This window comes from Bison bison, unplaced genomic scaffold (assembly GCF_000754665.1).
Source record: "Bison bison bison isolate TAMUID 2011002044 unplaced genomic scaffold, Bison_UMD1.0 scf7180017864053, whole genome shotgun sequence".
NCBI classification, from domain to species: domain Eukaryota; kingdom Metazoa; phylum Chordata; class Mammalia; order Artiodactyla; family Bovidae; genus Bison; species Bison bison.
In genome coordinates, this window is record NW_011494625.1 from 1,265,048 (window position 1) to 1,279,707 (window position 14,660).

Consider the following 14,660-nt stretch of genomic DNA (forward strand, 5'->3'; position numbering starts at 1 on the left):
CCATCCAGCCATCTCATCCTCTGTCGTCCCCTTCTCCTCCTGCCCCCAATCCCTCCTGGCATCAGAGTCTTTTCCAATGAGTCAACTCTTCGCATGAGGTGGCCAAAGTACTGGAGTTTCAGCTTTAGCATCATTCCTTCCAAAGAGATCCCAGGGCTGATCTCCTTCAAAATGGACTGGTTGGATCTCCTTGCAGTCCAAGTAGACCATTAATCCAAAATTCTCCTCTTATTCAGGAAGGGTAAACCTCCTTTTCCATAATTCTAAAAGGAGATCTTGTCCTTCAAAAGCAGGAAACAGAGGGAACAGGTGTAGGGGAAGCATGTTAGTGTTTCTATGAGGGAGGTAGGATTGTTTCCACATTGAACAGGCAGAAACAAGCTTCGCATTTGCCTGGCTACCAACCGACCAATCTGGAAGCAAACCCTGGTGTGATGCCAAAATCTTCAGGTTTTTCCTCTGATGTGTGGAATCGGGAGTGTAAATGTCAGTTATATATTTATCTGAGACATGGTAACACTGGATGAAAGTTAGATCTCCTTTAGGTTTTTTTCCCCATTTTGTCTGCAACGATTATTGATGTGATGGTAACTCCAGTTACCCAACTACAGTGCAGTTTAGAAGATCTAGTCTAAACATGGGCTTCCCTTGTGGCTCAGTGGTAAAGAATCTGCCTGCAAAGCAGAAGACCTGGGTCCAATCACTGGATTGGGAAGATCCCCCTAGAGAAGGGAATGGATACCCACTCCAGTGTTCTTGCCTGGAGAATCCCATGGACAGAGAAGCCTGGCAGGCTATAACCCATGGGATCTAAAAATAGAGTTCTGTGTATGCATTTGGGGTTCTAAAGGGCCACAGGGGAGAGAAAACTGGGTGAGGGGTAGGAGAGGGTGTCCTGCCATCGTGACTTGCCTCTCTTTTCCTGACCATGGGGGGAGGGAGTCCTGCCATCTTGACTTCTCTCCCTTTTCCTGACCGTGCCAGCTACATGGTTTGTGCTCACTCAGTGTAGACAGGGTGCTGGGGCTTCAACCCTGTAAGACTCAGTGGCTTCCTTTGCTTTTACACAGGAGTCTTGAGCAGGATGTCTGGTCCCCTCTGAGCTCATTTTGTCTCATAGGCAAAACAGAGAAATTGGGTTCATTAAGATACTCTATAGTTCTGAAGTCTAGGAGTCCCTGAAACACCTGGGATTATTTCAAAGTCCAGGTAATCCTGAGTTTGATCTCAGCTCTCATCATTACTTAGGTCAGGGAGGTTACCTCTCAGAAGCTGAGTTTTCTCACCTTTAAAACGAAGACACTAATTTCTTGAGAATGCCTACGAAGATTCATCGTCCTCACAGGAGAATGACGTTATGCCTGGGACCAGAGGCTCCTCTGTGGCTCGCTGACTATGAACCGTGATGGAGTTATTTTGTATTTCGCATGGTGTGGTCCTCAGCGAGCTACTCTGACTGTGACACTGAAGCACACGGAAAGCCCAAGGTGCGGTTTTGCATTTGCAGCATCTCAGAACCCTGCTGCAGTGCACAGTCCCCGGAAGTGCAGTTTCGTTCCTTTAGGAGGCTGTGGGCTGAAGACGTTTATTTCTACACGTCTCTCTTCCAAGCTGCCTTCCCCTTAAGTTCTCTGGTCTTATTAAGGTCAAAATCCCCAGTGTAAAACTAGCTTCAGAAAGAGCTGAAGAATCATGAATGTCCCACTTGAGAAGGACCTCAGGAACCAACTCATTTGGCCCTCTTTCTTAGCATCTTGACTTTTAATAATTTTTTTTTTAATGTCTAAAAATCTAATTCCTCAGAGAAGAGTTTAACCGCTCTCCATTCATCAGCACCAGTGGAAGGAATATACTGATGTTATAGCATCACAGACTCTCAGAGGGTAGAGGTATTGCTAGGCCATCTGGTAGACCTGCTGTATTAAACACCTCCATGAAAACCCTCATACTTAGGCTTTGAGTCTCCATCTGAACAGGGAACCCACTATCATATAAAGCAAACAATTTATTTTTATATAATCCAGTTATTTGAAAAATCCTTATAAAATGAACTGACATCTGCTTCCTTATAATTTTTGTAACTATAGATTCTGGTTCTAACTTCTGCATAAATATAGAATATGTTCTATTCGTTTCATCTGGCACTCTTTCTGTATATAAAGACTACTGTGAGTGTTCCTCTGAGTAAAGCATTCTCTAAGCCTTCAGTGTTCTTTAAGAAATTATTTCTAGACCTTTTACCTGCTCTGACATATATATGCCCCATTTTATGAAGTTCTCTCTTGTAGTGTTTTTCCTAGAATTAACTACATCTTTGGTTAGGGTTTTTCCAGGGAAAACCAATGAGGCCACTGCATCTTCCAAAATAAACTTCTGTGATTTCAGTCCAAAATACCATTAGTGTTTTGGATACTCTTATTGTTGATTTACATTAAGCATGTGGTGAAGCAAAACTTTAAAAATACATTCTGATGTCACTTCCGTCAGTAGTCGATTAAAACTCAGTCAGATTCCTATAAGTCACTTACTCGTGTTGTTATTTAACCATTTCTATCAATGCAAATTTTTTTTTCTTTTTAGCCTAATTTTAGGGCCTTACTTGTTTCACATTAAATTTTATCTTATTGTATTAGGTTAATTGTTCCAAATTCTTAAGCTAATTTTAGACCCTAAGTATATATTCAATTCTTTACCATCTTAGCCACCCAGAAGGCAGCCACTGTAGGAGACATAAGAGATGCAGGTTCGTCCCTGGGCTGGAAGATCCCATGGAGGAGGGGATGCAACCCACTCAAGTACTCTTGCCTGGAGAGTCCCATGGACAGAGCAGAGGAGCCTGGCTGGCTGCAGTCCACGGGTAGCAAAGAGTCAGGCACAACCGAAGTGACTTAGCATGCAGGCATATATATTCAATACATTTAATGTCCTTCCTAACTTCTTGTCCTCCGGGAGTTTAACAGTATGCAATTTTACGCTGTCAGTCAAGACATGGATATAGATACATTAGGTCACTGCTAAACAAATACAAATGCACAGTGGTAGATACGGAAAAGTGAACAGGTAATTATGATACAGTGTCATGAAAAAGTAAAATGCTCTGATAAATGAAAGGAATGATGAGTGGGGGAGGGTTTCTGGCCAGGAGCCCCTAACACAGACTATGGGGGACTCGGGAAGCTTTCTGGAAGAACTGAGGTATAAGTAGGGGTCAGAAAGTTGAGCGAGTTTTCCAGGTAGAAAGAGAGGTGGGAGAGAAAGGAGGATGAGCGGAGACTGAGGGGAGAGAGTGCATGGTTTACTTTGAAAGTGGAAAGGTGGAGACGTCCCAGATGGTCCGGCAGCTAAGACTCCACGCTCCCAATGCAGGGCCCCAGGTGAAGTCCCTGGTCCAGGGAACTAGATCCTGCATGCGGCAACGGAGGTCTTGCACGGTCAAAATCAATGCTTTTTTGAAACAAAGCTGAAAAGTGATTGGTTGACTGGAGGGTTGCAATGCGACCACCGTGGACGAGAAGGCAGCAAGCCTTGAAGTCCCTGTCAAGGAGTTTGGACTCTTAACTGCACTGGGAATCCAGTGAAGAACCTGAGCTAGCAGATGCATATGGTTAGATGGATGCAGAGACAACCGGAAACCGCCTCTTTTGGTGACAGAGAGGAAAACAGATTGGAGGGGGGCGGTGCTGGAGGCAGAAAGGTCGGCTGGCAGGCTGTTGGGGCGGCCTTCCAGGTGAGGTGGGGAGAGTCCAGTCTACGTGTAGAGTCACACCTGATCCCAGAGCACCGCCAGGATCTGCTCAGCGCTTGCCACCCCTCCCTGCATGATGACCTGCCCCTAAAAATGAGTGGTTTCCCGAGCAGCTCTGCCTCTGTGGACAAACAAAGCCAGAGAGAGAGATGCAAGTCCTTCTTTGCTGTCAGGCTCTCGGTGGCTCTCGTTCTCATTGCAAATGAAAACCCTGGCTTTCCAGTTCCACACCCCAGTCTGAAGAACCTGGTTAGTGTCTAGTGAGTCTGACTGAAGTCAGTTCATCCTTGTGTAGCATCATGAAGTTCTAGTTCTATCGGATGTACATGTGGGATTGAAGGAATAGCCAGGGTTAAATCCATTTGGGAAGTGCTGATTTAACCAGAGTTAATCAGGATTCTTGAGCTTCCCTGGTGGCTCAGTGGCAAACAATTCGCCTGCCAATGCAGAAGGCATGTGTTCAATCCTTAGGTCAGGAAGATCCCCTGGAGGAGGACACGGGAACCCACTCCAGTATTCTTGCCTGGAGAATCCCAGGGACAGAGGAGCCTGGTGGGCTACAGTCCATGGGGTCGCAAAGACTCAGACAAGACTGAAACGACTTAGCACGCACACACAATCAGGGTTCTTGCAAAATTTGTGCGGGACTGTCGTAGGCTGCTGTGTACTGCAAACCTCCTACAGGTAGACTGCTTTCCGAAGTTGAATGGCCATGGGAAGTATTTTTATGTGAGTGGAGGATTTTTCAGAATATGTTTTGGGAGATACATCACTAGTTGTGCAACGCTGAGAAGTTATTTAATCTGAGTCCAGTTTTCTTATTTTTAGAAAGGCAATGAAATGCCTCATAGGGTTGGTGTGAGCACTAAATGAAAAAGAAAAAGCACATATAAAACACCTTAGCACAGTATCTGGCACATAGTAAAATCTCGAAATTATTATTATATTGTTATTAGTGTACTCGGAGAAGCAGAGTAGCACAGTGGATCAGAGCATGGATTCTGGACCCAGACGGCCTCGACCCAGGTCTCAGTTCTGACACGGACTATCTCTGTGACTTTGGACAAGTTACACAGACTGTGCCTCCGCTTTCTCATCTGCAGAGTGACGGCGGTGAGGACATTCAATCAGACGACGCTCCTCAGCAGACAGGCCTGCCTTTCTTTTCTTGAATTTCTACACGTGGAGGGAGTCATTTTCTCGTCCAGATTTTCAGAATGTGTTTTTCTTCTTAAAAATGTCTATTACCATCAGCCACTTAGTATCACCCTAATATAGGTGATTTTATCTAGGGGTCTGTAAGCCCCTTAAGGACCGGACTGTGTCTTAATCATCTTGTTACTGAGCCTGAAAACCTGAAGTCACTCAGTCCTGTCCAACTCTTTGCAACCCCATGGACTATAGAGTCCACGGAATTCTCCAGGCCAGGATACTGGAGTGGGTAGCCTTTCGCTTCTCCAGGGGATCTTCCCGACCCAGGGATTGAACCCAGGTCTCCCGCATTGCAGGCAGATTCTTTACCAGCTGAGCCACAGGGGAAGCCCTACTGAACCTGGGGTAATACTTTAAAATTTCATAGCAAATATTCCACTTTTCACTTTAAACCAATGTAATAATACCTAAAAATCTGAAACCAGGAGCTGGCTACTCATTTTAAAATAGATCATTCCATTTATCATAGTATTAACCATACGAGTGTTTTAAATGTCATTTATCAGACAGTTTCATCCTCACAATATTCAGGATGATATATAAATACTGCCAAAGATAATGCAGGGGTTTTGAAACAGGAAGCCTCCAGACCAGCAGTTTTGTTTCAGATTGGAATAAAAATGCCCTGTCTTCACAGCTCACTTAGACCACTCATTACAATGGGTAAAAAAACTGCGAATGAACTCCTTTGCGTCTGCAAAACTTCAGCTCCCATCCCCACCAATCGTAGTTTTATACCTTTTTCACAGTGAAAACAAGTATATATACTAAATATATGCTAAGAGATACATGAAGAGTTTGTTTTAAAATAATGTAGCCCACATTGTTGTGTATTTGACAATGTTTAATTCAAAACATGTCGTTTTTAAAAAATATTGTCCTTTCTAAATGATCTTTATCTTTTCTATTGCAATATCACTCTAAGTCAATGCCTTCAGAAAGACAGAAAAAAAATTATAGGGAATCACAGTGGTACCCTACGTGGGAAAAAATGAAGTCAATGGTAAGTAAAATTTTCCTATACAATCTCTTAAAAGTTCATGCTAAAATCACTGAAACTAAGAGAAACCTTCCGTTTAAAAAATAAAACGACTAAGCTATGGAATATTAAATGCTCCACTGAAAAGTTGAGAGTTTAAAGAAATAATTTTCTAGACTGTAGTCAGATGTGTATGACGTGCAGAAGGGCAATGAGCAGGAGAATTTTGTTTAGAAGGAGAAGGAAGTGGTAGACCTGTTACTCTCTCTCCAGTATAATCTCCTAATCGGTGGCAGATTTTAGATTCTTGGGCTCAAAAATCACCGTGGATGGTGAAATTAAAAGCTGCTTGCTCCTTGGAAGAAAAGCTCTGACTAACCAACACAACATATTAAAAGACAGAGACATCACTTTGCCAACATAGGTCCATATAGTCAAAGCTATGGTTTTTCCAGTAGTCATGTATGGATGTGAGAGCTGGACCATAAAGAAGGCTGAGCACCAAAGAACTGATGCTTTTAAACTGCGGTGTTGGAGAAGACTCATGAGAGTCCCTTGGACTGCAAGGAGATCTAACGAGTGAATCCTAAAGGAAATCAGTCCTGAATATTCATTGGAAGGACTGATTCTGAAGCTGCAATACCTTGGCCACCTGATGGGAAGAGCCGACTCATTGGAAAAGATCCTGATGCTGGGAAACATTGAGGGCAGGAGGAGAAGGAGATGATAGAGAGTAAGATGGTTGGATGGCATCACCGACTCAAAGGACATGAGTTTGAACCAACTCCAGGAGATAGTGAAGGACAGGGAAGCCTGGCATGCTGCAGTCCATGGGTTGCAAAGAGTCAAACATGACTTAGCAACTGAACATCAGCAATCTATAGATTTACTAAGGGTTACCCCACGTCTTGGAGAAGGAGATGAGGTCCCCAGCACCACTGAATGAACCCCTTTTCTTTTACTGCTCACAGCTGGTCACCCACAGACCAATCAAGTATTTTTTTCTTTTAATACCTCATAATTGCAAGGACTCTGCAGATGGTTGTCTGCAGATATGAACACAGGTTGTCATAAGATATCAAGAAAGTGGTATATTTTTCTTGAACCTTTTGCTTGGCATTGCTCCTTCGCATGTAGCAGGGCCTCCGTGAACACTTATTAAGCTGGCATACTGATTCTTGCTTTGTCTACTGGCTTAACAAGACACAGTTTAGATTGAAGGAAACTTCTCATCACCTAGGCTCCATTCGCCACAAACAGGAAATGAATTTGCTTATCCCTGGCCCACTTACTGGCAGAATGGAGCAACTCATTGCTAAGCCACGTTTTTTGTCTTTTAGAGAGATATTGTAGCTGGAAACTTGGCAGCTTTCTCTTTCAAAGTGACAGCTTTCAAAAAGTCTACCTAACACAATTTAGCCTAATTCCAAAACATCAGAAAATGGACTGCTAAAAAAAAAAAATCTCTCCTCATGAGCCAGCTGCCTCCCTGTCCTCCTACCCTTCTCCTAATAAGAAAAAATTGGATTAAAAGTAGATTATTTTCTCCTTAGTTTGTAAAAATATTCTTCAGAGAATGATTATACCTGTCACAGATGGAACCCTTAAATAAGTTAAGTGTTTAGGTTCATATTCTAGGAGTTCCCTAGCGAACTGAGTTCTCCATGCAATCTCTGATAATATAAATGATAGGTATAAACACTGTCTATGAGGAGGTAGTTCTCTTTATTGTGAAAACAGCAGGATAAAGTTTCCTTTCTCATATTCCTTTTGAATACCCAGAATTTTAAACCATCATTCATTAGAATCATTAAAAACATTTTCTTAAACAGCTTATTTTTTTTAACTGTGGCTATTAATATTAAAATGTCCTGTACTCTGAGGGACTTCCCCAGTGGTTAAGACTGCATGCTTCCAATGTAGGAGACATGGGTTCAATCCCTGGTTGGGGAACTAAGATCTCACATGCCATGTGGCATGGCCAAAAAAAAAGAAAAGAAAGATGCCCTGTATCCTGAATGTGTAAGACATGCTCAGCAGAAGCTAGAATGAGAAAACTGAGTCTAATGCTCTCTCCAGGGACTAAAACCCCTCTCGTCTGTTTCTCCTCTGGCCTGAAGTATCTCAGCAGCCCCCAAATGTGCCTCCTTCTCCCCGTTTTCTCAATATTAGCATTTTTTTAATAAACATAATTCTGATCGTGTCACTTGCTAATTAGAATCCTTGGCAAGTGTCCTGTGTCTGGAGGAGGAAAGGTAAGGTCTTCAAAGCCTGTTAGAATGTGATTCTGGCTTACTTTTCCCAGGCGCCTCCCCCCTCTATTGTCCTCACTACTTAACATACACTGTTCCCTCTGCTAGAAATGCCCTTCCACGCACTCGTCTGCCCGGAACGCTCTTACTCATCTGCTAAGCCCCAACTCAGGTGTCCGTCCATCATGAAGCGCTCCTCAACCTCTTCCCCAGTCCACTGACACCACTGGTCACTCCTCTCACCTGTTTGTTTCAACCACTAGGTGGACAGTTGCTTGAGGCCAGGGGTTGACTTGTTCATTTTCGTGTCCCCAGAGAGATCTTGGCGTAGTTCCTGACACAATCATTGAACATTTTCCCACAAATCAAGAGAAGTGTGAACTGGTTCTACACAGCATCATCTCTTAATCATACACTGAAGGTCTTTTTTATTCTTTCAGTAATCTTGAACCCAGAGAGGTTTCCTCTGCACGAAGGAGAGACGACCTACTAGTCAATTAGTTATTTTAGTTCTGACGTGGAGGGAGGGGCAGGGAGGGGGGAGATGATCAGAAAGGCACAGACCCCGTTAGCCTGAAAATACCAGATCCTGCCTGCATTTGATTTTCTTTTTTTATAGATTGAGCTTGCTTTCCAGTTTGAATTCAGATTGCATTAGACCTGTCAAATGAGAAGTATAATTACTGCTGCAAATGATCCCTATTGCTGCCAACAGAGAGTTGAACCAGAACAAGAATACAAGCTTATCTTCCGGAACATTAGATCTCCTGCTGAAATAACCTTTGAGACCGGGAAAGCTGTGGAGCGATTTTCAAAAACACCAAATGAGCACGCAGCACAGCCTATTAGAAATAGATGCAAATCCAAACAAGCTGAGGGGATTTTCAGATATTTCTCTCAGCTACAATTGAGTTCAAAGGGGAGCCATGAAGGATCCCTAAAAACACCAGAGAACATCAAACACCACCACGGCCTGGGCTCCACTGTCAGCTCAAACATCTCAGTGTTTCTTACAGCACATGCCGCCATATGGGAGGAACCTTATGTTTGTTTTGAAATACAGGCAAAAATCATTCTTAACCAATTATGCACTGAAGCCCTGGATTAAAAGTGTTGTTGTTTAGTGGCTTGGTCGTGCCTGACTGTTTTTGCAGGCCCATGGACTGTAGCCCACCAGGCTCCTCTTTTCAGGGGATTTCCCAGGCAAGAATACTGGAGTGGGTTGTCATTTCCTTCTCCAGGGGATCTTACAGACCCAAAGACTGAACTCGCATCTTCCGCATTGGTAGATGGATTCTTTACTGCTGAGCTACCTGGGAATCCCTATTAAAGGTATTACATACAATCAGTATATATTGTCTACATCTGCTTCCACAAGACTATGCAAAGGGAAAAACTCAGTCCATCTCACAAGAGCAGTTTGCTAAAGGGACACTTTGGAAAACTTCATGAAGCCAATGAAGAGAGTGAGGCTTAGGACTTTGTTATCCTGGAGGCAGACCCTGATGCTGGGAAAGATTGAGGGCAGGAGAAGGGGTCAGCAGAGGATGAGACGGTTGGATGGCATCACTGATTCAATGGACATGAGTTTGAGCAAACTCCGGGAGATAGCGAAGGACAGAGAAGCCGGGCGTGCTGCAGTCCATGGGGTCACAAAGAGTCGAACACAACTGAGCACCTGAAGAACAACAGTCCTGGAAGCAGTCGTTCTCAGATGGGATGGAGAAGACACAAGTCCTCCACCGGTGGCCGAGAAACCTACAAGAAGCTGGCACTTAAACCCACGTGACCAGGTCTTAGCAGGGACTTGGGGAAAAGTAGACATATTTAGTCCCAGAAAACCCACTTTTAGTACAATTAAACAGACTTTTGAAATATGAAGGATATTGGGAACTGGCCCTCCTTGATCAGACGATATATATATATATACATACATATTTTTTTTTTCTGTTCGACTCATCTGGGACTTATTTCTATGCCTCCTGGGTTCACAGGTCCCTCCTCAGTGCATGCAGCACTTAGCTCATCTGTAGAGCTACTAAATGGATACATGTTTATGAAATCAGAAACCTGTTATTAATAAGAAGGTTACAATGACTCTGGGACTGATGAGTCATTCAGTTCTCAAGGGACTGACTGTTCACTGGACACACCCCCCCATACCAGGGCCTGTCATAAGTATCCCAGAATGTCACCCAGGCTGTGGACACATCTGACTGCCAAGCAAATAATGACTGATCTTTCCAAATAAGTCAGTTCAAAACAACTCCCCACCCCTGCCTCCAAAAATAAGCAACCAAAAAATTAGTATTTCTAGATTTTTAAAAAATTGAACTACCCACTCAACTTCTCTGGCAATTTTCTTATTGGCAACATTTTGTTGCATTTTTTATATCTGAGGGTTGCAAGCTATACATATTACCCTTAGATCAAGGTTCCCATGTGTGGGTCCCAGACTTTGCAGAAGTGTGATAATCTACATCTTCTGAATCAGTGAGCACGAATTAATCAAGACTTGCACAGCCACTGGTCATTGAGCCTCATGACAACTGTGAAGTGGATATTGCTCCATTTTGCTGATGGGAAAACTGAGGTTCTGGTCGTTTTCATGACATGTCCCATGGCCCAAAAGTGAGCAAGTGGAAGATGTTGGACAGGACCCTGGGTCTTCTGAGTCCTGGACCAGGGGACACTTTGTGACACCTCACTGCCTCCGTGGCATCTCGCACTTCTTCTGTACCCCTTTCACTTTCTGCTCCCCTAGCCCACTTCTTCCACACCTTGCCCCCTCTCCTGGGTCCCAGAGTCTTCTCTGCAGGAAGGGAATTTTGCTAGAAAACTGAAACAAGATAACTTCTTTGGTTACACCAAGATAACTGGGTTGGTAATTTAACATCTGCACGCTTTCCAATTTTACCTGCATTTAAAAAGAAGAAAGAAGGAAGGAAAGAGAAAGGAAGGAAAGAAGGAAGGAAGGCTCCTAGACTAAGCAGTGAGGATGTGACAAGTGCTTGCTTTGGTCTCAGTCTCCCAACCTATAACACTGCGATTTCGATGAGCTGATTAGCAAGTCCTTTCAAATCAGTTCTGTGGCTCTAACGGTGGCATTTTGGAGTGTGCGGCACCTGGAAGGGAGACAGGGCTCAGCACTCCAGGTTAACACCCTGTCTCGGCCCCTGGACTCAGTGGAAGATGCCCTTCAGTTCTGTGAACCCAAGCTCCCAGTCTGGATGGAGCCCCACGGGTGGTCCTGGGGTTTCTCTCCGTCTTCACAATTAGATATCACGTCATCTGGACATGATACTAACACAATCAAACCTGCCATCATGCCCAGCTATTCTCCAACTTGCTGGGTTTGTTCATAACCAGCATTGTCCTTGCCCTTCTCTTTCAACCTCTGGTCTCTTTCGGGCCGAGCAGGTTAACCACACCCCACAGGGTGATCGTGGACACCTCCCCTAGAAGGGGGTGTTCACTCCCCGGGGAAACCAACACAGAGCCCCTTCAGGAGCAAAACGGGTTTGGGTCCCTGCATGTTCCCTGCGGGTTTCTGCTCAGGGACGTGAGTCTGAGTGTTCCTGCTGTTCCCGAGGGAACGGTGTCTGTGTCACCAAGCCACCGCTGGCATCTGGGCCCCGTGACAGCGGCCAGGGCTGGGAGGGGGTCAGAGCGGCCTGCTGCTCCCAGAGCAGGTCCCTCCAGACGGGCAGAGGTGAGAGTAAGGGGCGAAGTCACCTGCGCCAGGGGCTCCCATCCCTGTTACGGCAGACCCCAGCCTCTCTCTCCAGTGAGATGCACAGAGGTGGACATGCAGCCCAGGGTAGGAAGGAGGCAGGAACCAGACAATCGAAATGGCCACGGGGTTTTGGAAGTGGAAACTTCCAGCAAGAGAACATTCTTGGAAACAGACCAGTAGGGCAGCAAGAGGCCTCACCAGTGGCCTGCTTCGCAGAGCTGGCCTCCTTGGCATTGCAGCTCTGGTGGTCTAGTCACTCCGTCGTGTCTGACTCTTTTGTGACCCCATGGACTGTAGCCCACCAGGCTCCTCTGTCCATGGGATTCTCCAGGCAAGAATACTGGAGTGGGTTGCCATTTCCTTCCCCAGGGGATCTTCCCGACCCAGGGATCAAACCCTCCTCCCTTGCATTGGCAGGGTGATTCATTACCACTGAGCCACCAGGGAAGCTCTTGACATTACAAAGCGATGAAGTAGCAGAAGTGGGATACAAATCCTGATCTTTGGTGCTTCTACCACTCAAGAGAGGGTTTTGGAGGCCCTTCCTTAAACCAGAGACTGGCAGGGGGCCGCTTTGGTGGGAGCTCAGTGGAGACAGAGGGGGCTGACCCAGCACCCTGGGGGCCAAGGCAGGTGCCCGTACCTTGCGGGCTGAAGCCCCGGGGCACCAGGCCCTGCAGCTCCACAGTGGGGGGGTCGTTCTCTGCTGCATTGGAGGTGCTGGGGGGGATGGCTCTCCTGCCTCCGAAAGCGGTCCCGGAGGACTCCGACATTCTCAGCCTCACAGGTTCCTTGGGGAGAGAAAAGGAGACACAGACGGGAACGTGAAGCCAGTTACTTTTGCGACAAGGATTCAGAAGTGGAGAAACAGACGTATCTGTCCGTGACGGCTCTTGAGCAACCCATTTTGAGTTTCGCATAAATAAACCCTGAGATGTGGCAGGAAGGATAGGTCTAATGACAGAGAACAGCTCCCCAGGGATCGTCGGGGGGGGGGGGGATTTCGTGTTTGTGAAAACACAGGGAAAGCAGAAGAAAGAGGGCTTATTTGGAGAAATGAAGGCTGTAAAAGATTTTGGAGAGCACGGTCTTTTTCTCATTCCCCCAAAGGGTATCTCTTGGAAGAAACGTTTATGCAGGTATCTCTGCCCATTTTCTATAGACTGGTGAGGTGTCCTCACTGGAAGAATAAACTCATACACTCACGTCCAAATAAGTGGCATTCTTTCAAACATTCATGCCTGCAAGTTAATGCAGCCAGTATTTATCGAGAGTCCCCTCTGTGCCAGGCTGTGGTTTGGCCAGTTGGGATGCGCAGAGAACCATACAGAAAGATGCTTGCCCTCAAAGTTGGAGCCTAGGGATGTTTACATTCGAGACCGACGTGGTACAGCAGTGAAGCCGGGAGGGTGTGAGAACGTGGTGGCCACTGCTTTGGAGCCGGGACCCCAGGGAGCAGGACGAGGGAGAGGAGAGTTTGGGAAGGTAACGGGGAGGGGCCTGCGATATTAGAGAGCGCTATAAATAGCCTGTTCGCTAAAAGGACTCCCTCCACGGGGCTAACACTGCCCTTGCCCCAAGCCTGCTTCCCCTTCCTTCCGAGTCCGTAGGGACAAACGCCCGGTTTAAACACCACACCTCCCCGTCGGGGTCCAGTCGGCACTTGTTGACCGAGGGGCCAAATGAAGGGAGACCTTGTCTCCAGCTTTTGGGTTACCCAGTCAGGACTCTGGGTTCTCTGGCTGTTTCCAAAAGCCAGGCACACCCTCTGAAGATGAAGAGCAGCCTTATGGAGGCTCCAGGGAAGGGTGTAAGAAGGTGGGAGGGGAGGGGAGGACCGGGGTCGGGGATAAGCTGTCCAGGGGCTGGCTGAGCAAAGACTGCACGCTGGAGGCCCCGAGCCCCTTCCCGGGGTGCTGGAGTTTGGAAGGAGACAGCCGTGTTTGGAAGTGCCAAGTCTGAGCTGGGGCCCGTAAATACCTGCAGTCCTATTTACAGTGTCTTGTGGGTTACGCGGTGGGGGAGAGGAGAGAGAAGAACTAACAGACGCAGGCAGGACAGAGGCATCCTCTGGTGGGGAGCAGCCGAGGGGGCTGCAAGGTGGCTGAGGGCCGGTGCGGGCGGGGGTGGGGTGGGGCTCCAGGAGAGGGGTGTTGAGCAGTAGCTCCTGGGGAGAGAGGACCAGAGGCTGGGGACCCCCAAGTAGCTGCCAGGTGAGAGAGGCCAGTGCAGGCCGGGCTGGGTGGGTGCAGGTGGGCACAGGCCCCGCCTCTTTGCCAGGTCCGGGGGGCGGGGGAGGTGCTCAAGTTCGGCTCTGCCTGCCGCCCGGGAGAAGGGACGAGAGCTAAGCCATGGACCCAAGTTGCAGCAGGAAGCTGTTCTTACCTGGCCCTCCTCCACCCTCCCCGACCCCTCCGCCTCCCAGCCATTTGCATCCCCTTTCCTTAGTCTGCTCCCCTGTCTGTTGAGGGGGAGACCCCAGAGGCCGTTTTCAGCCAGCAGCGCCTTTAGGGAAGCTTCCCAGGACGGCTACCTGAGAGAGGCCCTAGTTTAGAAGCCGGCGGGGCTGAGTGGATGCAGAGTTAGGGGCGAAGAACCAAGTGGAGCAGCCGGGCTGCCTCCGTCCCGGCCCCCTGCTCTCTGAGCACCACCCGAGCACCGTTGGGGAGACCCAGGGGCGGGGGCGGACCGAGGAGGCGGCGGCCCGGACCCCCGCGTGCAGGGCTGCGGGATGCC

At 47.1% G+C, this 14,660-nt stretch overlaps 1 protein-coding gene across 1 annotated transcript in view; it reads right to left on the reverse strand.

Moving 5' to 3' along the window:
• The window catches only part of F13A1 (coagulation factor XIII, A1 polypeptide), a 148,304-nt gene that overhangs the window by 132,970 nt on the left and 674 nt on the right, over positions 1 to 14,660 (reverse strand). The window contains exon 2 of the mRNA XM_010835833.1: positions 12,568 to 12,715. Coding sequence (XP_010834135.1) covers positions 12,568 to 12,697 — 130 coding nt within the window. The 5' untranslated portion in view covers positions 12,698 to 12,715. The remainder of the gene's footprint in view (positions 1 to 12,567; positions 12,716 to 14,660) is intronic.